This window comes from Dunckerocampus dactyliophorus, chromosome 5 (assembly GCF_027744805.1).
Source record: "Dunckerocampus dactyliophorus isolate RoL2022-P2 chromosome 5, RoL_Ddac_1.1, whole genome shotgun sequence".
NCBI lineage: Eukaryota > Metazoa > Chordata > Actinopteri > Syngnathiformes > Syngnathidae > Dunckerocampus > Dunckerocampus dactyliophorus.
Genome location: NC_072823.1, coordinates 5,947,202 through 5,973,782, shown reverse-complemented (window position 1 = coordinate 5,973,782; position 26,581 = coordinate 5,947,202). Strand labels below are relative to the sequence as shown.

The following is a 26,581-nucleotide window of genomic DNA, read 5'->3' as shown; positions in this document are numbered from 1 at the left end:
GTTATTAGGGTATAATATTATACTCATGATCAACAAATTAAAGCCAAAATACAAAAAGTATCGGTCTCGGCAATAGTTGTGCTGTATTTATCTGCGATCAGATCGATACGCAAATGTGCAGTAATGTTGGTATGGCGTCCACGAGAACTTTTGTGTCGACTTCCGTGATTTGGCGAAATACATTATTGGGAAGGAAGGCGTAACCCTATGCAGGCGTTTCACTTTCATTTCTCCATAAAGCAGTACAGCTCTGGATCTAGACTGACCGAGTTCATTTACCGAGAGAAATCAAGTGAAGATGAGTTCCAACGTATCTAACTTCATCATCCAGACCCTGTGTGACAACCAGGGCAGTATGGACTTCAAGAGCCTGAGTGAGAAGTTGCAGCAGAGGTTTACTGTCGCGGCCTCGATCCTTCGCCAAGTGTTTTTGGAAAATGAGCAAATAGCCGTGCTTCCAGGCGTGCTTGCTGTCGGTGCAGGTCAAATACTCAGCCCGGACAGCGTGATAGTGGCTAAAACTGCCCTACGGATCTGCCAAAGGAATCCTAGCGATTGTACACAATGCCACAGTTTGCACCTGTGCAAGTTTTATGTTTTGGGGACCTGCGCGTTTGGGTGAGTAAATACTACATGTTTGTATTGTAATGGTTTTACAAAATGGCTACTATTAAATAGCAACTGGCTTTGTGATATATATGACAACAAATACGTAGTGACCGTTATAGCTACCAGCAATGGAAATTTCGGCTGTTGTTAGAAAAAAAAAATACATGACATCAAATGTTTATGATTTAAATGGTTTTATTTAAACCTTAATGAGCAGATACAAAAAATATTATAATATAATGTTATATTAAAAAGTACAAAAACAAAGCCCCGTCTCAATAGACAAATTAGGTAAAAATAGGAAAAACCTCTTCATGCAAATTTATCTTGGTATGTACAATCACTTTCTTTTTAGATAACAAAGTTTGTTCATAGCAGGAAGGACGCGAGCGTTTAGAAAACACATCCCATTTAGATTGTTGGTGTGCTAGTATGGATTGTGAGTCATCAGTAGAGGTTAATACAGGGCCAGTATTGGCAATACAGATACCAATACGTTTTTTTTTGCCTTTTAATTTGTTGATCATGATTGTAATCACAATAAAATATTTAAAGCAAGCTAAAATATAGTTGTATCAACACATGCTTATTTGTGAACAATTTATAAACAACAAAATGAATACGATATAACAATATCAACAAAATAATTAATTATATTATACTAATTAAGTATTCCCTTTTACTACATACAATTGTTTGCGCAAAATAAAGTCAATGGTGCAAAATTAACTACACAAAAGGAATTGAAACTGCTATTGGCTATTGGCTACTATTTTCATCATAATCATTATATTGGTCCCATCATATAACGCTGCGTGCCTTTTAAGAAGCTCAGCTGAGACAACCTCAAGGACTTCTAAATCAAACAATACTTTCTTTATACAGTCGTCCCTTCACCACATCGTGCTTCAAATTTAGCGGCTTCACACTATCACATTTTAGACAAAAAAACATATTCGTACATTCGGTATATAAAACGCACCGGACTACAATCCGCACATGTCCACGTCATAAAATGGCTGAATCACAGTGACAACTTACAAAGAACTGTAAACTCATCACACAGCAACTTAACACTCAAAAGGTAGCAAGGTACTTGCAAGTTTAAAATAACAAAAATAACAAAAACAGCTATTTTAACATTTTCCCATAATGCATTTCAGCCGAGCAAAGCATTCCATTAGAGGACAAGTGACATAGAAAATGGATAAATGGATGGATGGCTGCCGAGGTGCTGCAGTGCTGCCTCTGTCCACCAGAGGGAGCCAGAGGAGCCCAACATCATTGTTGCAGCGCCCCGGCAGGCACCAATGAAATGCTTTGCTTAGACGAAATGCATGATGGGAAACATTCAAATATTCATTTTTTATTTTCTTTTAAACTTGTATTGGTACTTGTGTTATATATTTCCTAGCTACCTTTTGAGTGTTAAGTTGCTTGTGATGAGTTTAGCTTTCTTTGTAAGATGACATCGTGAGTCAGACTGAGTAATGACCTTCTGCGATTTCCAATCGGTTGACAAGCTCTTCGTGAGTTCACTGATAGCTCGTGATTGGCTCCTGCCAAAAAAAGAGCTACCGTTTCCTCGCTGACTCGCGTGCGGCACAGTACTTAAACGATTAGCAGTAGTTCTGAAGTAAAGGGGATGTCACGAGATTGGACCTTAGCCATGTATATGGCCTGTATAAGCCGCAGGGTTCAAAGTTTAAGAAAAAAGTAGCGGTTTATACACCAGAAATTACGGTAGCATATAAGCATGAAAATGGCTAAATGAACTAAATTACAAATATAAGGCATTCAGAAGACTCATTCAAATACAGTATGTTGTGATGATATGTTGTATTCTACACTGGTCACTAGGTGTCAGTAATGTTACTGTAATGTTTGATGAGACACAGAAGCACCAGAACAACAGGCTTTCATTGCAGTTTTGAATTAGTGGCGGTTGGCGCTTGCTGGGGCGTTTGATCGGCGGAGTGAATGTATAGTGCCGGTCGGCGCGAGCTCGCGATGCGCAGGGTATGTGAAGTGGTGACGCCCCCGCGATTTGTAAGTGCTATAGTAGGCATCGTTTGTGCCTCACACAGATACGCTACACTTGAGTACCATCTAGTGGCTCAAATGTGACATGACACAGTGATCATTGAATGATAAACTTAATGATAATATGGTGTAAAAAAAAAAAAAAAAAAGGTTGAAATTATCGATTGTCGTCCTTAATTTATAGCAGAATTATCGACCAGCAAAATTTGTTATCGTGACAGGCCTACGAGCTACTGTTGCAGCCGGAATCCACGGCAAGCTAAAACTCAACTCTCAACCTCCGACGTCACTTCCTGTTTGCGCCAACGGAATATATTTACAGCAACACACACGAGCACAAGTCTTACGTATGTCTTAAATGGCTCATTTACTCTTATTATGTCTACTATGTTGGGTAACATGAGTGTAAAGGTGAATAAAGGGGTATTATTCCATGTCTAGAAGGGTCTAAAGTTAAAACAGTGTATTTACAAGATCATAAACAGGTTTTCTATGCTCTAACTAGATAAATATTAGATTTATAAAATAAGGAAATCTACTTTGAGGTCGGGCCTGGAACCAATTAACCACTATAAACAAGGGATTTTTGTATTCATATGCATTTTGAATAATTTTCCGCATGCAAAACTATAAAAATGTGTTTTGTGTTAACATTTTGGGCTTTCTGGAACAAATTAATTGGATTTACATTATTTCTAATGTATTTTTATCACAAAACGTCCTTACTGAGGATGCTGCATGTATGTCATTTTATAGGTTCAGGTGTAAAAATCCACATGGGTTGACCGGGCCACACAATGTAGCACTGTTGAATAAATTCAACCTCCAACACCTGACAGATAAACAGCTGTTCCAGCTCTTACTACAGAATGATCCCTACCTGCTCCCTGAGGTAGGTGTTACAGGGAGAATGAGGTATGTGTGCGCGTCCATCCTTGTGGGAACCACTTGGTGAAGAGCCTTTTCTGTTCCACGTGGAAAAAGCAAGGTCTGTAAAGGCATAATTGGATGGGTTTGGTGTGGAAGAACCTCAGAACCTTCGACTAGGGATGCACCCAATGCACTCAATTTGGATATCTGCCGATACGATACAATTTTGATACCGGAGCTCTGTTTGCTTCTGTATGCTTCTATATTCCAGAATAATATAAAGATTTGCTGATATTCTTTTAGCTACATGGTATCAGCAATTTCTGATGAATTATACTGGTATCAGAACCTGATTCCGATACTGGATCAGATCAGCCTCATCCCTACCCTCAAGCCCATCCAAACACAGTGGAGGTGAACTTGAATAAAGATTGTGAGTCTCTGGGGTCCAACATCAGTGAACTCTGACCCCACAAACAGACAAAAGTCCAAGGTCTTGTAGAAAGTCCTTAGAGAAGAGAGGAAGATGCACATGTAATACAGGATATGTTTATTGCCATGCCAAGCTCACAGTCTTTGCCTTTTTCTAGATATGCTCACACTACAATATGGGCAAGGGCCAGCACGGTTCGTGCAAGTTTGCTTCTGCATGCACCAAGCTTCACATTTGCCAGCCCCATTTGACCGCGGGAGCCTGCAAACTGGGCTCTTCCTGTTGCAGAAGCCACAATATGGATGTAAAGTCACACAAGAGTTTTGAAAAATGTAGTCAAGAGATGGTTAACAAACTTCCAAAAATCTACAAAAATAAATGTATCATCACTGATCATCAGAGCCCAGCTTCTGCTTCTGCGGGTAGGTAATCTGAACGTGATCATTTGGTCATCGCCTTTGGTTTAATATGCACGTCTTGTCGTAATGGTCAAGGGGCTTTGAGAGGTCCTGCTCGGCACCTTCCAAGCAGCAAACCAACTCCATCTGTGGGGACAGCTCAACCTGCCAGTGATCCCAACAGGAAGGACATCTGCCTCTTCTTCATCTCTAAACGCTGCAGCTTTGGCGGTAACGTTTCTACATTTTGTAAATATGAAATCAAAAACTAGTAGACTACCAAACATTTAGGTAGGTTGCATACCAGTCAGGAAACAAATATGTCATAATAGTTTACTTTAGTTTAATTTCATATTTTAGATTTTTAGGAGATTATTGTTCCTTAGTTGCAGGGGTTCTCAAATAGTCTCAACCTGGGGCTCACATGTTCCAGTGGTCATTAAGTAGCAATACACTTTTATTGAAGTCATTTTTTTGGATTATCTTTTAACACTTTTATTTAAGCAATTTAAAATTAATTTATTTCTATTATTTTTATGTTTTTATTTAAGTCATTTTTATTTATTATTTTTTAAAACTTTTATTTATTTATTTTTACACTTCTGTCATTTTTATTTCTTAGTATTATTTTTTTTTTTACAGGTTTATTCATCATTATTTTTTATTTTTATTACCTCTGCCAAGCGCAAGCGCAGAGGTTATGTTTTTGCCGGCGTTTATCGTCTGTTTGTTTGTGTTCAAAGTAAGGTGAAAAGTTCAGAATGGATTTGGATGAAATTTTCAGGAATTGTCGGCAATGGAGTATGGCAGAAGTTTTGGGGGTGATCCGGATCACTGTCTGGATCCATGAATTTTTTTAAAGGATTCTTTAACATTGCAAGATAGGACAATTTTCAGCATTTGTGCATATAGCGCCACCAAAAAAGGTCAGAGCACTTTGAAAAAAAATACAGGGAAAGTTTCCAGCAGGTTCTACAAAATATCAAAGACTGATCCAAAAAAAATGTAGGGTTATTATTTTTTGGTGTGAATCACAATATGGAAGGAACTATGGTGCTTGGTGGAGGTCTGCGCTCTCTGAGTGCTCTTCTAGTTTCTGTTATTTTTGTGCTTTCAAGTGATTATTTATTTTCATTATTTTTTAATGTTTGTATTTGCCCTTTTTTATTTTTAATAATTGAATTTTTTACACTTTTAAGACATCTTTATGTATCATTACGTATTTTTACACTTTTAAAGCATTTTTATTTGTAATTATTTTTTGTTTTTATGTAAGTTTTTTTTTCATTTTTATTTACGTCAGTTATTTTTATAAATTTTTTAAATTATTTTTTACACTTTAGTCATTCGTGTTTTTTACACTTTTATTTAAGTCATTTTTTATTTTTGTATTTATTTTTTCTTTCACACTTTTATTTAAGTCATTTCTTTTTTTTTTTGCACTTTTAAATTATTATTTTTTGTTTTATTTAAATCATTTTATATTTGTCTTCATTTGTTTGTATGTATTCTGTATACAGTCAAACCTGTCTATAGCGTCCACTGAAGGGAAACAGCAAAAGTGGCCGCTATAGACAGGTTGGCGGCCATTTTGAATTTGTGCGCACAGATATTAACATGTATTCACAAAAAGACTGGAGCAAAACCAAGAGACATAGGGGAAAACGCTCTGTTGACACATAAACAGGTAGGTAAATGTAGGTAACAGCTCCGGTGAGGAAACTAGTAATATCAATAACAACAATGAACCAGCGCCGCACATTCGGCGGCGCTGGCCTTTTATCTGCCACAAATGTTAATTGACCACAGCTGCGCGGCCACCAGGCATGAAGCGGCTGCCTCTTCCTCCCCGGAGAAGGCACATGCATCAGGCTGTCATGCGCATGCCAAAGTAAAAGGCGCTGCAGCCATGGACTCTTAAGGCAGTTTTAACCAAACATGGCGATTCACAGGAGAAGACACATGTGAACTGCTAGCTGAGTAGCGTTACTTTTCGGTAGTTAATTTCACATTTGTCAGCAAAATTTATTGAATATATAAATGAAAATGGATGAAACATGTTCATTATTCAAATGTAGCAGATGTTGATTATCACTACAATGCTGTGAAGTGTAGTTCATTTTATTGGTCAAGAAAGAACTCCATTGGCTGTGATGCTATCATTGCTGAAATAATTCTGTGTGTCTGGGAAATTGTCCTTGTTTAATTGCCTCCACAGCAGTAGTTATGCAGCACTAGACAGGCATATATAACAGGGAAGCTGTCAGCGTGCGGGCGAGGCAGCTCAGTCAAATGCAATCACGATCTTCTTGCCATGTGAACATTCCCACACCATTCTTCCAAAGTAACGACATGCTTGTGAAAGTTGTTCTCCAGCTAGAGGTCCGATTGGGTCTTGTCCCTAATCGCCATCATTTGCGGGAGCGTTGTAGCCATTTTACAGAGCAAAACAGCAGCAGTAGCGTCATCCGAAGCCCATAATGGCACTTTTGTTTGTCACTGTCAAGCGAAAATAGGCATATGTTTATTCTTACACACACAATAAGTCATTTCAGGATGCTTAAAAGCAGCAATGGAATGTTTGCCATTACACACATTAAATAATACTTCTCTGATATGGAAAAAAAACGGCACATTATTGTTACGTCATTTGCTGGCAACTAGTCTTCACCGTCCACACGCATACGACTTCCTTCTGCATCCTCTCATGATTGATGTCACCACCAAATTTTGTGACGATCTGTGAAACAAGTGGCAGGGGCAGATTTTTTTTTTCAAAATTTAAAGGGGGAACTACTGAGTGAGTTTTGTGGGTTTGTGTTCGGGACCCAGTTTTCACCAAACCTGACACACAAATTTTGGTGTTTTTTCATGCATGGCAAGGCCTTCAAAATGAAAGAAATGTAGCAGAATACAGATACAGTATATTTAATATAAAGTAATAATAAACATAAACATAGCAGTTTCAAGAAGGCCTTTGCACAACCGTACTCGGGCCCTAATTTCATGTACCGTTACACCTCCAGTGAAAGCCCAGATGTAGAGATTGAGACCAATGTGAAGTGAAGAGAAACATTTTGTCTCCCTGTGTGAATACCTCTGACTAAAATGTCATCTGCGTGTGTATGTGTTTGTTTTTCTAATCCGGCAGACAAGTGTATCTATGACCACTGGCACTTGCCTTATAGATGGCAGGTTTTAGACAGTGACGGTGTGACCTGGAAAGACTTGACCGATATGGAGGCGATTGAGAAGGCCTACTGTGACCCAGCACAGGAGTCAATCTGCGTGGACCAGTCACTAACACTTGATTTTTCCTTCTTGCGGCCAAAAAAAAACAGGTACACTATATTGACAAAAGTATTCACTCACCCCATACAAATGATTGAATTCAGTTGTTCCAATTGCTTCCCTGGATGGCTAGAGGTATTTAAAATCGATGTCCTAGGCATGCAGACTGCTTCTATAAACATTTTGGTTTGGCTTGGTTTGGTTAAATTTTATTTGAACATGCATGAAGGTTACAATGGAATACATCACATGAATCATCATTTCACAGTTCCACATGTCCAAAGCTTTTGGAAAGAACGGGTCACTCTCAGGGAATTCTGGAGTTGTACTGTGGTAGGAAAGGGTGACCATATTTTGATTGGCGAAAACCAGGACACTCGGCGGGATACTTCCAATGATACTCGAAGATGTCTTAACATTTTAATACATTTAAATATTATCGCAATATTAAGACAAACAAACAAAACAATAAATAAAGTTGCAATTTTTGGAAAATTTGGTTGGGGAAAAAGTTATATAATATTATGAGAATAAAGTCCAAATATGGTAATTCACAGTATTACAAGAAAATATAATTAGAAATATTATAAGAAAAATTGTACTCAAACGAGAAAAAACCCCTCATATTTTTATGAAGATAAACTCGTAATAAAAAAAATATAATTTTAGTCGCATAGAATTAAAATATTAAAGGAAAAATGTTATTTTTTAAAGTCATACCATTATGAGCGCAAAACCAAATAAACTTGTAATTTCTTAATTAGGTTGAGGAAAAAGTAAAAGTATTATGGGAATAATTTCATAATGTTACGAAAAGAAGATTGATGATTATTTAAGAAGTATTTGGAAAATGTGAAAAAAAGCGCAAAGACCAAAGTTGATATTAATCATACACCTTTTCACCTGTATTCCAAAGCTGTGATGCAATTTTTTTCTTGAAATAACTTCTCAGTATATGCTTTACAAAATATCAAAGTGGCCCTTACATACTTTCATTTTTCACTATGTGACACCGCCGTATTGTAGAGTGTCTCTCCTTTTTGCCATGCAACCCTCAATGTCTGCCCATTATAACCATACATGTCTTTTACATTTATTAATGACATTGGTATATTTATGGCATCATATCAGCAGATATACATGTTGTATCATAGCAAATAGTTTCCCTTAACTCTTAACTTCACCAGTTACCCACTGGGACTGGGACCTTAGACGGGTACTATCATTCCGGGTCAGAATGATCCCGAGAGCAATGATGATAAAAGGGGTAGCTCCACTTTCCCCAAGTTTCTTGAACAGCCTCATCACCGGATGCCTTTTTAGGTCATGCCCCGGACCAAGTTTGTCCTCCAAAGTCCCTTGTTATTGTAGGATTCTTGACAGTATACCTCTTCTGTATGGATAGAAAATTGTTATTACAGAAATACAGTTTATGACTAAATACACATATATACATACATACATTCCAAAGGAAAAAGGTTCAAAAACCGGCGTGAAAATGAGGGAACCTGAGGTCAAATGCTTAAATTTTGGAACGGCACCTGTATTTTCGGGAAAATTTTTCCCTCTATAGTTGCAAAAACTTGTGAATTTGAACCACCGTTGTGCATGATGTCCCCATTATTACGAGACTTAAACTCTGCCAGAATCAGAGGATTAACTGTTTTGCTTTGTGTTTAGTTGAAATTCAAAAAGCCTTCCATACGGAAGCCCCTCAGGGATGACGTTACATGCATCAGAGCGCCCTGAGACCATTCAGTTTAATGGCCCAATGAAAACCATTGAGACCAAGACATTTTCATTAGTGATGTGCGATACCACAGATTTCTTTTCCGATACGATATAAATATTCAGGCTGGTGTTGGCGATATCGATCGGATACTGATACTTTATACAACTATACATAATGTGTCTAGAAAATGTTAAAAAGTTGTGTATTTCAAATCAAAGCATAGTTCATAGCATAACGAATACAATACATAAAAACATTTAGGTATTGATGTAGCAGCAGAATTTACAATACAGCCAAGCTACTACACCGGGGGTCATTTGTGGCCTGCGGATGTTTTTTTTTTTTATTGGCCCATGGGACATTCTACAAATACAATTAAACAACAGCAAAAACAGTTTGGTCCATAAAGACATGGATGGGCAACTTTGGTGTGGTGTGGAAGAACTGGACTGGCCTACACAGAATGCTGACCTCAACCCGATAGAACACCTTTTGCATGAATTAGAGCGCAGACTGTGAGCCGAGCCTACTCGTCCGATGTCAGTGTCTGACCTCACGACTGTGCGTTCGCTAAACCTTGTAGAAAGCCTTCCCAGAGAAGTTAAAGCCGCAGAAGGTGGGCCAACATCATATTAAACCCGATGGATTAAGAAGGGAATGTGTGTAAAAGCAGCTGAGCAAATACTTAGCAATATAGAGTATCTGCGTACATACACTTGTTATGTACACCTCCCTTTTTAGACGTCCATCCATCCATTTTCTATACCGCTTCATCCTCATTAGGGTCGCGGTGGCATGCTGGAGCCTATCCCAGCTGACTTCGGCCGACAGGCGGGGTACACCCTGGACTGGTCGCCAGCCAATCGCAGGGCACATATAGACAAACAACCATTCACACCTATGGGCAATTTAGAGTCGCCAATTAACCTCACCTGCATGTTTTTGGGAATGTGGGAGGAAGCCGGAGTACCCGGAGAAAACCCACGCGCACATGGGGAGAACATGCAAACTCCACACAGAAATGCCAACGTGCTAACTACTAGACCACCGTGCGGCCCCCTTTTTAGACATGTCTTTACCAAACTTAGATTTTGGGTAGATTCGTACAAGCTGTCATTATTATAGAAAGGCAATACATGATGTATTTTTAAAAATGTGGACCCTGCTGATGTACAAATTGTAATTTAATCATATTTTCACTTTCTTTCAGCAGACTAGTGGACTTCATGAGGATGACATACAAAGACTCTGAAGTGCGTCGCCTGTCTACAGCCTCCTCTGTCATGAAGCCCCCTCATTTCATTCTCACAACACAGTGGGTCTGGTACTGGAAGGATGACAATGGTAAATGGAAAGAGTTTGGCCAGGTTAGTCACAGTTGCAGGCGTTGTGTTTGCAGTTAAAAGTTGAGGGGATTCGTCAAACACATTACATTGAAAGTCTTTCCCTCATTGTCGTTTTATGTCTCTTCAGAGTGATGTCAACAAGCCGGCTTGCCTCACTTCTGAAACTTTGGAGAAAATGTACGCAGCGGACCAAACTACACAGATTTCTTTCTCTGCTGGCGACCAACAGTATGTAATGCACTTCAGCGGTGATGAAGCAGGAACTCAGAGGATGTATCAGCAAAATGTCAAATATTTGACCAAGCGGGAGGTCAGGAGGAGGCCTTGCTTTGTGTCAGCGCATGATGTGGAGGACAAGCGGCAGCGGTACGTTTTTCCATCACACGTTAAGATGTTATTCCTCTTAGGGGCCGACAGACAAAATCCAGTGTCTACACTTTTTTCTTGGATGTGCCTCAAAACTTTTTCTTGCATCAATAGAATAGCAGCTCTGTACGTTATTATTGTATTGTATTGTATTGTATTGTACTTTATTAATCCCACAGCAGGGAAATTGCACATCAGACAAAAGTATTTCCTGATTTTGTATTAAGATTTAGCATAGACTGATGCACAATGGAATGAATGCTGCAGTCTACTCTCACATTTGGGTTTTATGGTAGTGCACTCCTGATTAAAATATTAAGAGTAGTTGAAAAATTGCAAGAATTTACATTTGCACTGTTGGATCTTAAGGATGTTCTAAGTAGCGCTTCAGAATCCAAAAGGAAGAAATGGGAGTGCAAACAAGCATTAAAGGGTCACTGACATGATTTTTCAACTTTGCTTAAATATGTTCTGTATTGTTTGGAATTGTGGGCTACGTCAGTCGTTTTTTGAAATCTAATGTTAAATTAATAAAAAATTATATTTAAAGTACGTGGCGGGAAATTGATAGCCATCTCGGAAAGGGGCGTTTCCGGATTTCGGGAAGTGACATCTTAGCAGACTTTGTTCGGTATATTTTTCATTCAAATAGTAGCCATGCCAAAACGCTCTGTTGCCGCTGGCTGTTCAGTGTCCGAGTGATACTGCAAGTTTGTTTGCTTCTACAAAAGACGAAGGTTTAGACTACAATGAACGAAGCAAGTACGATAGCCACCCGCCGTGGCCGTCGGGGAAAGTGCATTGTTGTAAGCGGACACATGCTGTTAGCAGCTCCGGGTGCAGCTGTGGATGTCAGGAGAACGTCACAGTATAGTGCGGAGTGAACTACCCGCCGTGGCCGAGGATGTCGCTCTGTAATAGGACGCATGCTGTGAGCAGCCCCGGGTGGAGCTGTGGAGGCCAGGAGAACCAGATGATGCAGCGGGGTGAGCCACCTGCCATGACCCGGGCGAGGTGCTTTGTAAGCGGACACATGCTGTGAGCAGCCCCCGGGTAGAGCTATGGATGTGAGGAGAACGAAGCAAGTGTTAATTTCTTTGTATGTAATATGGACCACCGCCTTGCGATCATTTCACTGACTGCTATGAAGAAACACCTTTACAAATACAGTATAAACGCATTTTGGATGCTAGGAAGGTAAAGGAGGAGAAAGGCATCAAAGTTGCCACAGAACACAATAAGTCATGTCTTATTACATATTGTATTGTAAATATTTGTGGGTGTACCACTTGACTTTTTTGTTCCATAACAGGGTCTTTTGAAGAAGATATGTTTTTGAATTGCAGTGTTCACTCGCTCTATTGAGGTTCTATCGAGATTTTCAAATGACTGTCTTACTGCATCCAACCTCAGCAGCAATGGCGTGCTGCGAGAGGCCTTGCTTATGCAGCTCAACAATCCGTCCGCGTTCAAAGAGGGAAAGCTTTTTTGCCTTTGCCATCAAGAGATAATGACAGTGTGAAATCCTGACACAAAATCACATTCAATCCACATTTTTGTCAAGATTTCGGCTTTTAAAGGCTGTGTCTTAAACTTTTGATCAATCAGCTGATGAGCAGCTTATTTCACTTTAATGCTTGTTTGCAATAAATTGCTTCCTTAATTTTTTTTTGTGTGTCTCACTCCAATTTCTTCCTTTTGCATTTTAAAGCTCTACTTAGAACCTCCTTAAGATCTAACAGTGCAAAATGTAAATTCATGCAGTTTTTCAACTGGTCTTCAAATTTTGATCAGGAGTATACTTGGCAAGCAATTTATTTTTGTACTTTTATGCCAGTTCAGATGTGAAATTGGTCTTAAATCATATTCATTATGGTCTTACTTGTTGAAACCTGCAGAGACCCTGCTTTTATTTGTATATGAAGTACATGCACCCATGTTTACACTGCATTGCTAACTATTGGCTTGACCTGTATTGTTTTATACTATAGTGTTGTGTAAATGTCCCTTCTTCTAACAGTAGTTGTTTGTATGACTTTGTATGACTTCATTAATGCATTGTCACACAGCTCCAGTTCCCTCAAAGCAGAATTCCCCGAATACTGGGCCAAGAAAGCCCTGCCTGACATCGGATACAAGGTGTCTTTAATGCTGAGATGTTTGAATTCGGCCAGACAAATTTTAATAACTTGGCTAACGTTTAATAACACGTTTCTTCTTCCCCACTCTGTCAGTTCGTTCCTCTCCCCATGTGTACCGAGTATCACAAGATTGAATGTTTGTTCAAGGCAACAATGCCAAAGAGTACCATCAAGAGCATCAGGAGGATTCAGAATCCATCTCTGTGGACTGCCTTTCAGTGGTAAATCTCATATCACAGAGCTTGATCATTAACAGACACATAACACTTCAAAAAGTCTAAGCAAAACTGAGTATCTGAATTCAAGGTCAAAATAGTTTTTGCTTTTGACTCACAGGACAGTTGTTTTCCCTACTATGTTACGTATATTAAGTAATATATATTAAGTATCTTAAGTAAAACTGAGATATATTACTTAAAATAAGCAAAATACAGTGGACCTTCGCCACTTGGCGCTTGTCCGTTGTTGACTGTGGCCTATTCGTCAAAACAATGCACATTTAAGCAAATGCCTACATTAAGCATTTTCAAGCTACAAGGAACAAGAACAAGGATACAAAAACGCTACAGTAAAGTGGAATGGCGCCAGGATGAAAGACACAGTCAGGGGAGTGACTTAATCATTTCTTGTGTCCGACCAGTAGGTTGATCATTAAAATTCAAACGAAGGTTTGAACGTTTTTGAGTGTTTAAACAAGAGACAAATGTGAAAAATGTTAATGCCTGTCTGAGAAGGTGTGTAAAGTGTATGGTGAGGGGTTTTACAGCCTTGAAACATATATAATAATTGTAAAAAAAAATTAAGTTGGCTATGTCGTAGATTTCACTTATTGCGGGCTATTTTGGGAACCTATCCTCCGCGATAAATGAGGAAACACTGTATCTCACGACAGGCACAATCATCCCTAATCAAAACATGAGCTACTGTTGCGGCCGTAATCCACGCCAAGATAAAACTATACTCTGAACTACCGACGTCACTTCCTGTCCGCCACCCCAGTCAACTCCCCTAGGGATCGCATTTACAGCAACACACGCAAATATGAGTCTTAACTGTTAAATTTTCTGTTATTATGTCTACAATATTGGGTAATAGGAGTGTAAAGTTGACTTTAGGGGTGTTATTTCATATCTAGAGGGCTCTATTAATGGTCACAAACTATGAAAATATTCTATGTCTACTGTAAAGGAATCCTACAGCGCTGAAATTCACCTATCACAGTCAGGTCTGGGACCATTTAACCTTGATAAACGAGGGATTAGTGTAATTTCACTTGGCAAAATGGTTGAAACAAGTAAAATGGTGTTTTGGAGAGTGAAATGTCAAAAGTGTACGGTATATTGGATTTGAGTACATGTTACTTACATGAACTGCCAGGTAAGAAAGAAATCTCAGAGTATTTTTATGTCATCTTGCTTAGATGTCAGTTGTTTCAGTGGACATAAAATGTCTTTTGGCACTCAGGCAGAGAGAGCAGATGAAGAAGAGAAATGGAGGGAAACCTGTCAATGAGCAGTACTTGTTCCACGGGACAAGTGAGACCCTGATTGAAGCCATCTGTGAGCAAAACTTCGACTGGAGGATGAGCGGCGTCCACGGCACCGCCTACGGCAAAGGTACATTCATACACGATAATTGTAAAGTTGAGTTACAATGTATGATGACATTCAAACGTAGAACGCAGCATGACTGCTTAGGTACTGACTTGTCTTGACAGGAAGCTACTTTGCCAAAGAGGCCTCGTACTCACACCGCTATGCCACAGCCAGAGATGGTGTGAACAAGAGTATGTTTGTGGCTCTGGTCCTGGTAGGGGACTACACACAGGGACAAAGCAGCTATGTCCGACCCCCACCTAAAGGAAAGAGCACAGCCCTTTATGATAGTTGTGTTGATAACGTCAACGACCCAAAGATCTTTGTCATCTTTGAAAAACTTCAGATGTATCCTGAGTACATTATTGACTACTCTTAAAGTAGCTGAAGCATATACTAGTAGGGGTGCAGCAGGGTCATTGGGGTGCTTTTCTTGCTCAGCTTGGGGAAATTAAAGGCTCTGGTGTGTGTGTTTTCATTTAGAACTTGCAATATAATGGGTTCACACTTTTATTATAGTGGGATGTCACTTAACTGCGTGTCAGAATGTATTTCAATGATTAAAGTGGTAAAAAAAAAATAAACAGATACAACTGCATATTAAAATAAAGAGGAGCGCTTCAAACATTACTGCGGGATAAAACTGCAAAAACGACAATACATAATAAATACGGATAAACTTAGCTACAGTGGAACCTCTACGCAATTAAGGTATTCCACTTGAAAGGCTCCTATGCAAGCCCGTTTCGCCAATGAAAGAAAAAAAATATCCCGATCAGAATTACAGCCTGAAATAAAAAGTCAAAATAATAAGATAAAATGTCATAACTATAAGATAATTATGAGATAAAAACTCAAAATTCTGAGATAAAATGTCGAAATTTCAATATAAGTCATAATTAAGAGATAAAAGGTCAAAATTGACAGTTAAAAGATAAAAGGTCAAAGTTATGAGATACAAACTGCGCTTGTAGTTTGTATCTCCTACATATGATTTTCTTATCTCATAATTTTGACTTTTTATCTCATAATTATGAGTTACCATTGAGATTTTTTTTTTCTTTCAGTGGCGGAAACGGGCTTCCATAGGCTCCACTGCCAATTCCAATGTTACTACATATGTGCAAAGTCCCCGTCCTCGTCAAAAAAAAAAAAAGCATAAAACTTTCTGGTTCATTGTTAAATGACTTTTTTCACCTGCAAACTGACTCTTATAACATTTTAATCATGTTTTACAATGCATCCATCTTTTCTCTATGCCTCTTATTCTAATTAGGGTCACGGGGATATGCAGGAGCCTATCCCAGCTGGCTTGGGGCGAGAAGCGGGGTACACCCTGGACTGGTCGCCAGCCAATTGCAGGGCACATATAGACAAACAACCATTCACACTCACATTCATACCTATGGACAATTTAGAGTCTCCAGCTAACCTAACATGCATGTTTTTGGAATGTGGGAGCAAACCGGAGTACCCGGAGAAAACCCATGCCCACATGGGGAGAACATGCAAAATCCAATCGAGCCTTCATACCGCATGTAGTCAGCCTGGCATGTGCGACATGATAGAGTGAAAAAATATCCTCCCTTTTCGTGGGGAGGTGGTAAGTTTTTCGGCTTCTTACTTTGCCCTTCTTCCACACTCCGTTTGAAACACTTCCATAAGTTTAGAATAAGTAACTTGGAGAGGCCTACTAGTCAGCTCGGTAGCTTGCTATGCTAGCAGCGGCCGTCTTTTATGGCCCTTCAATGATACCATAACCCAGGGGTGGGAAAACTTTTTGACTCGCGGGCCACATGGGGTTAAAAAAATTTGGCATAGGGGCCATCTGTGTATACTGTAGGTGGCATCAAACAAAGACATACTCGCTCACGGTGCAAAGAAACGGAAACACAACACATCCACAGCAAGTTAACGCATCACTTGAATCAACAACTAATGTTAACTCCTTGTTTACTTCTCTGACGGCCTCCTCAACATATTCTGCAACCTAGCAAAAATGCGACACAAACGGCAAAATGTTGGGAGGAAGAGTACCACAAGCTACCCAGTATGCCTTGCGGCAGGAATATACAGTATGGGTGTTTTTTTTTTTACATGGGTATCGTGCATAGATATTTTTGTATGCCCACATGGTGCAGGAGGTAGGTTACTTTGTGCATCGTGCGTGTTGACGTGTTGTTTGGATGGCTTTTTGTACAAGCTAAAGATTGCATCTGATTATTTTGGCGACTCAAGCGTGCCATAATAGCACAGCAAGTCATGTTGCTGGCTACACTTTCCATGATTAAGGTTTAAAAAAGGAATGTGGAAATACCCCGGTGGGCCAGTTTAAGACACTTGGTGGGCCCGTTATGGCCCGCAGGCCACAGTTAGCTCACCCATGACATAGCCTGTGCAATGTGATGTAAACAAATAATAGGAGTGTAAAGGTAACTAGAGGGGTGTTATTTCATGGAAACAGGCCTCTAATAATACTTAAGATATTATAGAAAGTTATAAACAGGTTTTTGTTTTTTTTTATTAATATTGAATCCAAATTTGCGATAAACGAAGGACGACTGTCCAACCTATGTCACAGAAAGCCATGTTTTGCCGTGAGAGACTTGGGTAAAGATACACTACTCACCGATGTTGGCAAAACTTATCATCCCAATTTTTTTTTTTTTTTTTTTTTAAACGTGTCTGAAGCGGCTGACGGCAATGTTCCACCACTCCTAACTCCGACATCCACCCAGAGGTGGACAAGGAGAGCACAAATTACTTCGGTAAACACAAGGCAATGCGTGTGACGTGCTTTTACGCAGGCGCGTCACTTACTGGACACTTTGCGTTCACAATGACAAGTAAAGTGAACAAAAAAATCCGAATTGGACATAAAATCCTGGAATGTGAATGTAACCAAAATGCTGCTGTCATATGTCGATTAAATGCAAGTTCTATTTTCTTGTTTTCCCTGTACTGTAAACATTACAAGTTAACCAGGTGTTTCCTAAGAACATCTTTTTTCATTATTCTAGGACGAATGCAACTTTAAGTCAAGTATGTACAGTCATGGATATCATGAGGTTACAAAGATCTTGTCTTCCAAATGTTTTGGTGAGATGGAGTAGAAAACACTCAACATGAAAACTACTTGCATCTGCTGATTTTCAGCTGCAGTCTGATGAGTTCAAATATCAGATTACCAGGTACATGTGTGCAATTTTGCCCAAACATGTTTGGTTTTCATCCTGCATAACAGCAAGAACGCTGTTGATGTTTAATTATCACCGTGTAGCCATGTAAACTTCGAATTAAAAATGTTAAACAGAGTGACATAAAACTCACTTCATTTTTATTCTATAGCATTTGAATCATGAGTGAAATCACACATTTACGCACCACACTAAGTGCAGAATCCCTTTGCAGTCATTAGTTAAAATCGTGCATTACAACTTTTTGATCTTGTGAAAAAAAAAAGTGCAAATCTATCCTCAGTGCATCTTGGGTTAATTTTTGTCCTTTTTATATAAAAGCAACAGCATAGAACGCTCTGAGTGAGCAGATGATAATGTAAAGGAGGAAAAGGAATGGAAAATGTACCAAAATCCTACTTTTGTGTCAGAGTACTGTGTAGTGATTGTGAATTAGCTGACATTGCCAATGCAGGTTTAGGATAGAAACCATTTCCTCCTCCTACAATGATGTTGCCAATATATTCTTATGGACATTGTTAAGAACATGTGCAGAACAATACAAACACGACTTGTGTTGTATCATTTTCTAGGTGTAGCAGCATATCATGCACTGTTGTGACTATTTTGGTATCATCAAAGTACCTACTTAACCACACATCAATCATGTGAAGTTACCCTGTCGGGGCTCATTTTAAGTACAGTTAGACAATGTATTGATGGTCCAGGAGTGCTTCATTTACTCTTGGTTGGAGCAAGACATTAGACTCAGATTTCACCCTTGTCTCTTCTTGTGATCTTGACAAAAATGCCATTTTTGGGTCCGAGGGTGCTCGACGACTTCAACTCAAGTGGAACCTGGAGAAGGAAAAACAAACTTCGTTTTGGAATGCTGACATAAATAACCCCTATTGGGATGCAGAGAAGCAAAGCAAGTGATCCAGCCAACCTTTGTTTCAGAGCACACTAGGAGTGTGAACCTGTGGAAAAGACGAACCAGAGCCATCTTGATCTCCAGCTGGGCGAGCCTCATGCCCACACAGTTGCGTGGCCCGGCCCCAAAGGGCAGGTATACAAATGGGTGTCTACTGGCTTTTGCCTCAGGAGTGAATCTGTAGGGGAGATGCATGCCGTTTATGCTTGCATTCAGTGTCAAATGACTATTACGCAAGCAATGCAAAGACGATAAATACTATATGCCAGGGGTATTCAACTACAATCCAAATACGGCCAGATACAGAAAACCAAAATATACGATGAGCAGGATTCGGATGGACGGAATTACATGATGAGCCAATTCCACCAATGTGCACTATTTTTATGCTTGAAAATGCTTAATTTAGACAAAAATATGTTTAGTTTACTTCAATATGCATATTTTTTTGACTGATAATAGGCTGTATTCAACCATTAAACAGCACAATTTATTAATATATTTTTGAAAAACCATGATAGAGTGAAGCTGCTAACCGCGATGTGGCGAGGGACAACTGTACTTCTATTTGTCTTTCTGTGGTGTCAAGTGGTGTCAAGTCCATCGTGTACCACCATGTACCTGTGTTTGTGTCAGACACGAGCTGCATACCTCTCAGGGATGAATTTCTCGGGCTCGGGCCAGTGCTCCGGGTCGGAGTGAAGGAAGCCAGCAGGGATCTCCAATGAAGTTCCTTTAGGGAGCAAAACGCCGTTCACCATGCAGTCCTGCTCAATGTCTCGCGCAAACCTTTGAGTGAATATCGTGAAGCAAGAATATGGGTTTGGCCTCGTATTGCTAACTGTAAATGTTGTTCCCTTTACCTGAATGCAGGGGGATAGAGGCGCAATGCTTCACATACGACCATATCTAAATATTTCAGCTCCTGGACATTGGTGTAGTCGGGTGACTCCTACGGGGAAAGATGGGACACGTTGCTGAATCATCAACTTTTTTACCAAGACAAACCACAAAGCAACAGACTCACATGTCTGCGAAAGAAGTCATCCACCTCCTCTTGGACTTGCCGCTGACACTCCGGGTGAAGTGCCAGGAGGTAGCAGGTGAAGCCTAGCGTGTTGCTACTGGTTTCGTAGCCCGCCAGCAGGAAGACGAAAGCTTGGCCGACAATCTCATCTTCTGTCATCAGTTTTTTGGATGGACGCCGGGTGGGCAAATCCCGAGCGTGAAGACTATTCTCTGGGCTTGAAACAGATTGCTGCTCGGGGCTCACTGTGTCAAAGTGCTCCAAAGGGTCATATTCCTTGCTGCCCCGTGCATCCAACATGAGCTGAAGGAAGTCTCGACGCCTCTGCATTCGCATCCGTTCAGTAAGAATTTGAAACTGAATCATCTATAAATATGAAGGCCACTGTGTTTGAGTACCTGCTCAGGAGGCTGCTCCTCCCTCTGTCTGATGATCCTCTGAATGCTGTTGATGAAGAAGTTATTCATTTGGCTGCGCCGTTTATTAGGAATGAGTCCCGCCAGAGGAGCCACGATGTGCGGAAAAGCAACTGTGCACAAATCCACAGAATTATTGACATTTTAATTGTAGAACCTCATGCACATAAATTAAAAACTTCAACACGAGACTCACTCAGGAACTGATTAGAGTGGAAGAATACAAGATGTGCGGCTCGGATGTCACGACCGTCTTTCAGGATGAACGTCGTATTTTAACGTCTACCCGGACGCAAGAATGACGAGGAGGTGGTCGATCAACTACTTTACAGTGTGTCTGGGGGGAATTTTTTGTCAAGTGTTTTATGGGGTTGAGGTCAAGTCTCAAGGTCCTCCACACCAAGAATGTCCTAACTGTTCCCACAAAGTTAGACACATATAATTGGAAGATGAATAAGACGGAGGTGGAACTAAGGGGTGGCGTCTCCTTCTCATGACTTCATTCATCGATTAAGAGGCACTTCTGACTCCACCTTTCCTCTGAATGGGATAATTACCTGACACGCAGACTGGACTTACTAAAAAACATCATGATGGGCCTGAAGAACGAAAAGGAGAAGAACATCTGAGCGTGGCGGACAAACGGGTCGTCCGGGTTGTTCTGAGAGTCCACCTGCGTTGCGAACGCCACGCTGCCGATTACGTCCATAGTGAAGCAGCCGAAACACCTGACAGAGGAAAGACAGAAATAGAACGGGGTGAATTGCTTACGCTTTATTGTGTTTGAAATCCACATTCACCTGTGGATGTCAAAGGCCTCCCCTGATTCAGCATGGACATCTAAGTTGTCGATCAGGGCAGTCGTGGCTGCTTGGATGAGAGGAACCATCTACTGGACATACAAGACTTCTCACAACAATGAAGATGTTCTTCATGGACTAGCAATTTTAATACTTGAAGCATGTTAACATGATACATACAAACCCCTGCCTTCACAACTGAAAGGTTTCCGATGGTGTAAGGCAGGGGTGTCCAAACCTCTTCCATCAAAAAAAAAAAGACGTACACAGACAGAAACGGCTATGCTTATTTTGCACTGAATTACAGTACTGTTTCAGACCCTGTGCACTGAAGCTAAGGTCTTAAAATACGCCATGGGTGTCTGGAGTTTTGTTTTGTTTTTTGGATTGCAGGACATTCTAAAAATTAAATTTAACAAGAAAAAAACAAGAAAATGGAACAATCTGCAGTAATTTTACAAGAATAAAGTCAAACTATTAAGAGAAAAAACATAATTTTACCTAATTTACCAAATTTTACAACAATAATGTAATATTATGAGAAACAATGTAATTTTAGTAGCATAAAGATGAAATATTAAAGACTGACTTTTTAAAGACATAATATTATGGGAAACAAAACAATGACGTTATTTTGGAAAATTAGGTTACAGAAAAGGTTATGTTATGTCAAAATATGATGGGAATAAAGTCATAATTACGAGGAGAACATTTACAAGACTAAAGTTGACATAGTTGGAAAAAATAAAACAACAAAAACAAACTAATAAAACAAATTCTAGAGAATAAAGTCAAAATATATCCCCAAATTAAGAAAAAAAACTGTACTCTAACGAGAAAAAAAGCAATTTTATGACAATAAGTCGGAATATTATGAGAAACAAACAAAACTAAATAAAGTTAGAATTTTTGGAAAATTAGGTTCGGGAAAAAGTTATAATATTATGAGAGTAGAGACAAAATATTATGAGGATAAAGTCATAATATTACCAGAACAAAATTTACTAAGATTATTGAAGAATAAAGTTCAACTATTTGAAAAATTAAACAAAAAAAGGGAGAAAAAAAAAGCGGTCGAAGTTCATACTAATAATACCCTTTTTCATCTATATCACAAAACTGAGATGCAGTTTTTTTTGTATATATTTCACATCTTAGCATATCGACATGTATTGCTTTCCAAAATATCAAAGTGGTCCTTTTCCATCCTTTTATTTTTCATTATGTGGCCCTCGCTGGAAAAAAGCTGGGACACCCCTGCTACATGTACTTTGTGTATCATGTGTTTAACCAAACATATAGTATGTACTGCAGTTTACTCCCTTCAAAATAGTACAAATAAGCATTTTACAAATAAGCAACATTTGTGGTAGTATAAGGTGTCGTGCAAAATGCAGTTCTCACCTCTTTCATTTTGGCAGCACTGAAGGACGGGGTCAGGATACTCCGAACTCTCTTCCACTGTTCATTCCTCAACATGAGCAGACAATCGCTCATGGGTTTGCTGGCAAAGCGAATAGTCTGCATTTAAGGACATTTAAGGAGTTACAGTACATACACTCACAAAAAAACAAGCCACTGTCTCAGGTTACTCACAGTATTATGCAGTATTGTAAAACTAATTACTTAGTATTCATCAAAACTAAGACTCACCCCTCGGTTTGGAAAACTGCTGAACTCCCTCACCATCACTTGTCTGAGAATGTCAGGGTCTGCTACCACCACCACTGCTCTCCTTCCCAAATAGTATCTAAAAAACAACACAAATGTGAGCTCAGTCACGTCACACAAACACGGGAATGTCACCGATGTCAGAGATGATGCTGGTGAAGGACATATGTACGTAACTACCCACAAACTCTGCCATACGTCTTTATGAGGTCAGACAGAGGATGGAAAAAACCCTAAAATGCACAAGATGGAACAGAAAATATTAGAACATCCACTTGCAAAACACATATTCATGTTTCAAGTACAAACATTCTGATTTCTTCAAACAGGGCAGATGCACATGTTTAGAATTACTCAGCCTTGGTAGAATAATATATAAAACTTTAATAACGTACTTTACTGCAGTGACCCCCAACCGCTGTGCTGTGGTACATTAGTGTGCCGTGAAAGATCATCAGATGTGCTGGGGGAAATTATTCAATTTAACTAAATTGCTAAATATTTTATTATATTTAGTTTTTTGGAAATATTTATTTTCATCAAATAACGCACGGTGGTCTAGTGGACACAGTAACAGCCTGGAGATTGGGAAGATCTGGGTTCGATTCTCCCCTGGGCATCTCTGTGTGGAGTTTGCATGTTCTCCCCGTGTGTGTGGGGGTTTTCTCCGGGTACTCTGGTTTCCTCCCACATCCAAAAACATGCATGTTAGGTTAATTGGCGACTCTAAATTGTCCATAGGTGTGAATGCGAGTGTGAATGGTTGTCTATATGTGCCCTGCGATTGGCTGTCGACCAGTCCAGGGTGTACCCCGCCTGTCGCCCGAAGTCAGCTGGAATAGGCTCCAGCATACCCTCCGCCACGAGACTGGGCCGTTCCGGTTGCCGTATAACGTTCGTATCTCTCGGCCACACTCCAACGCGGTAGGTGCGGTAATGCGCCTCAAAGCTGCTTGCCACTCGACTACCGCCACCTGCAAGAAGAAGAAAACGCAACACCGCCATGCAGACATGTCCACGGTGTACTGTAGTGAAGTTCATTTCACGTTAGACGTCGGATATTCGGCTCCAGTGGTCCGCTACAGCGGTCGTTCTCCCTCACTGTGCCCGGACTGCTGTGTCATGGTGCGGGGAGCTTGCACGGGAAGTGCCACTTTAACGGCTAGTTGTTCATACTGGGGACTGTCAATAAATTACTATTGCATTGAAGAGAGTTTGTTAAAAAAAAAAAAAGTCATATTTCTAAATCCCATCACAAACCAATGTATAACCATGTCAAATGATTAGTCCTACCCTGAAAGTATTTTGCACGCCCATTTCTTCCAATTCGATCTTTGATTGGATTAACTCTCATGGAGTCTGTGTAGGCTCTCAGTCGTACAGGAGTTGTCCATCGAGGAAAAGGCTTCTTGAGACGTCATCTGTACTTCTACAGATGACGTCTCAAGAAGCCTTTTCCTCAACTCTCATGGAGGTTTGTTACAAATTGTTGGTCATGCTGTGTAATAAAAAAAGTAAATTCAGCAATACTTTGGCTGCATAATTTTTAATACTTTGAAGGGCTATGTTCATAACCATATTCAATTTCACAATTTCATGTTTGTAACAACAGCTTATTATTACAAAAAAAATAAAACAGAATCGGATCGGATTGGATCGGGAGCCACAAAATGAGGATGGGGACATCCCTAGTAAACATTTAACCTGTGCATATCCATCTGTTGGCATTCATACATTTTTGTTTGGTGGTGTGCTGTGATATTTTGCTCATGTAAAATACTGTATGTGCCTTGGCTCAATAAAGGTTGGGAAACACTGCTCTACTGAGTGCCACTATCACCATGTGATACCACCGCATGTAGCTATAAATGAAATCTTTACGTCCAAACTCACCTGACGAAACAGGAATAAGTTTCCAAAAAAAGGAACTGTCTTTGGATGTTTGATTCCACATCGAGCAAGGACTGAAAAAGGGTAGATGGAATACCTGCAGTGACAGGTAGCATACAGAGGGGGTGCTGATGAGTAATTATAAAGCAAGGGTGCTCAAATGGTCTCAACATGGGACCCTCTTTTTCCAATGGTCATTGAGTAATTTTTTTTATATATATATCCTGTATATATACACATATACATATACATATATATATACATACACACACACACTGTATATACTGTATATAGAGAGAGAGATATTTTACAGATTTATTTAGGGTAATTTTTCTATTTTTATTCATCTCTTATTTTTACACTTTCATTGAAGTCATTTCCTCCGCCAAGTGCAGTGCAAAGCGCAGGTGCAGCGTGGAGGTTATGTTTTTGCCGGTGTTTATCTGTTTGTTTGTCTGTGTTCAAAATAACATCAAAAGTTCTGAATGGACTTGGACTTTTTAAGAGTAGACATACACTCACCACGATCATGCTAGGTGTTAGCATGATAACATTGCTAGTATGCTAATATTAGCATAGTAGCATTTTTAGCCATTTTCATTGGTAGACACTATTATGCTAGGTGTTAGCATGCTAATGCTATCATGTTAATATTGCTAGCATGATAACATGAGCTTACTAGTTTTTTTTGCAATTTTCATGAATATGAACTTTAGCAAACACTATCATGCTAGGTCTTAGTATGCTAATGTTAGCATGTTAGCATTCCTTCAGTCATTCAAACCCTTCCATGGTGTGTTTTCATGGTCAAGGAATCTAAATATGTACATAAAATAAATGTATGACTAATATTTATGGTGTAAATCACAACTATGGTACTTGGCGGAGGTCTGTGTCTCCAAGTGCTATTCTGGTTTTGATTATTTTTAGTTTCTTTTACATGTTTATATGCCAATTTTATTTGTATTTATTCATGTTATTTTTACACTTTTTACAATATTTCACACTCCAGAACATCACGACCACACTCACCAGTATAGAAGAGCCAGGAAGAGGAGGCCGAGCGCCACAGATACTCCACTGGGCTGCATGTGGAGTATGTTGAGGAGGTCGACTACGACCTCCATGGCGTCGTTATTTTAAAAACAAAAAACACGATCAGTTCTCCACCACAAGCAGCCAGGCAGTGTTTCTAAAAGAAAGCAGATATTCTAGATTAAACACAATAATCTCGAGTTACCAGTTAGCAGCCAGAAGAGGTAGGTTAGGTTCTGATGATTCAAAAAAACGAATAATGATAACATAATAGAAATATTTGTCCACTGAACTGTATTATAAATGTACTTCCTGTATAATTCCAATCGTTTTTACAATCTTGTTTTCCGGATGCTTTGTCCAGTCACGTGATTGCTCACCTTTGCTCTGAATTTGTAAAACAATGTAACAGTTTGACCTCCATGTCTGCATTTTTACTCCAGTCGCCAGTCACAGGTCAGCCAAAAACCTGTCCTTAATACTGTATTTTAATATACTAAGTGCATACACTGTACATGTTGTTCGACAGCGTTAAACATCACCAGTGACGTAAAACAATGAATTGACATCTAGCGGGTTCAATAAGTGTGCTTCATGACGTATAAAATTGTCAAGTAATGATATTCAGAGCCATTCTTACTACCGAAATGAGGCAAAAACAATGTTTATTTACTCACGTTATGTCCCTCCGTCCTCACTTGATTTTTATTATTGTGTCTTCTTCGTCTTGTCATTGGCTTGCAAGCGAACGGGAAATACAGGAAAACACTGCCATCCTGTGTCCAATGTGGGTATATCAGTTAAAGTA

The 26,581-nt window shown here is 39.5% G+C and overlaps 2 protein-coding genes across 3 annotated transcripts; one reads left to right on the top strand and one right to left on the bottom strand.

Annotated features, from left to right (window-relative positions):
• Window positions 1-130: 130 nt before the first annotated feature.
• parp12a (poly (ADP-ribose) polymerase family, member 12a) lies at window positions 131-16,018 on the top strand. The gene is made up of 11 exons (XM_054776550.1): window positions 131-618; window positions 3,409-3,544; window positions 4,113-4,377; window positions 4,450-4,584; window positions 7,505-7,694; window positions 10,587-10,743; window positions 10,850-11,088; window positions 13,158-13,227; window positions 13,323-13,450; window positions 14,694-14,845; window positions 14,947-16,018. Exons 1-11 carry the CDS (start codon window positions 299-301, stop codon window positions 15,201-15,203), a joined length of 2,049 nt encoding a protein of 682 aa, XP_054632525.1. The 5' UTR covers window positions 131-298; the 3' UTR covers window positions 15,204-16,018.
• On the bottom strand, window positions 15,312-26,581 carry tbxas1 (thromboxane A synthase 1 (platelet)). Of its 2 annotated transcripts, XM_054776551.1 has the most exons (14): window positions 26,451-26,581; window positions 25,771-25,930; window positions 24,742-24,835; window positions 23,029-23,081; window positions 22,831-22,927; window positions 22,582-22,698; window positions 21,178-21,266; window positions 20,957-21,105; window positions 20,360-20,490; window positions 19,962-20,285; window positions 19,798-19,886; window positions 19,586-19,723; window positions 18,950-19,112; window positions 15,312-18,858 (listed from the first exon to the last, which is right to left on the bottom strand). In XM_054776551.1, exons 2-14 carry the CDS (start codon window positions 25,863-25,865, stop codon window positions 18,769-18,771), a joined length of 1,629 nt encoding a protein of 542 aa, XP_054632526.1. In that variant the 5' UTR covers window positions 25,866-25,930; window positions 26,451-26,581; the 3' UTR covers window positions 15,312-18,768. The 2 variants fall into 2 exon arrangements, with proteins under 2 accessions (XP_054632526.1, XP_054632528.1); XM_054776553.1 differs by lacking the exon at window positions 15,312-18,858 and having other exon boundaries at window positions 18,966-19,112; window positions 19,586-19,667.

Coding starts and splice junctions, on each gene's coding strand:
- parp12a (XM_054776550.1), top strand. CDS start 299: ATGAGTTCCAACGTATCTAACTTCATCATCCAGACCCTGTGTGACAAC. Junction 10,744..10,849: donor AATGGAAAGAGTTTGGCCAG/GTTAGTCACAGT, acceptor ATGTCTCTTCAG/AGTGATGTCAACAAGCCGGC. Junction 11,089..13,157: donor GTGGAGGACAAGCGGCAGCG/GTACGTTTTTCC, acceptor ATTGTCACACAG/CTCCAGTTCCCTCAAAGCAG.
- tbxas1 (XM_054776551.1), bottom strand. CDS start 25,865: ATGGAGGTCGTAGTCGACCTCCTCAACATACTCCACATGCAGCCCAGT. Junction 24,836..25,770: donor TTCCTGGCTCTTCTATACTG/GTGAGTGTGGTC, acceptor CTGTCACTGCAG/GTATTCCATCTACCCTTTTT. Junction 21,267..22,581: donor GTGCTGCCAAAATGAAAGAG/GTGAGAACTGCA, acceptor TATGTCCAGTAG/ATGGTTCCTCTCATCCAAGC.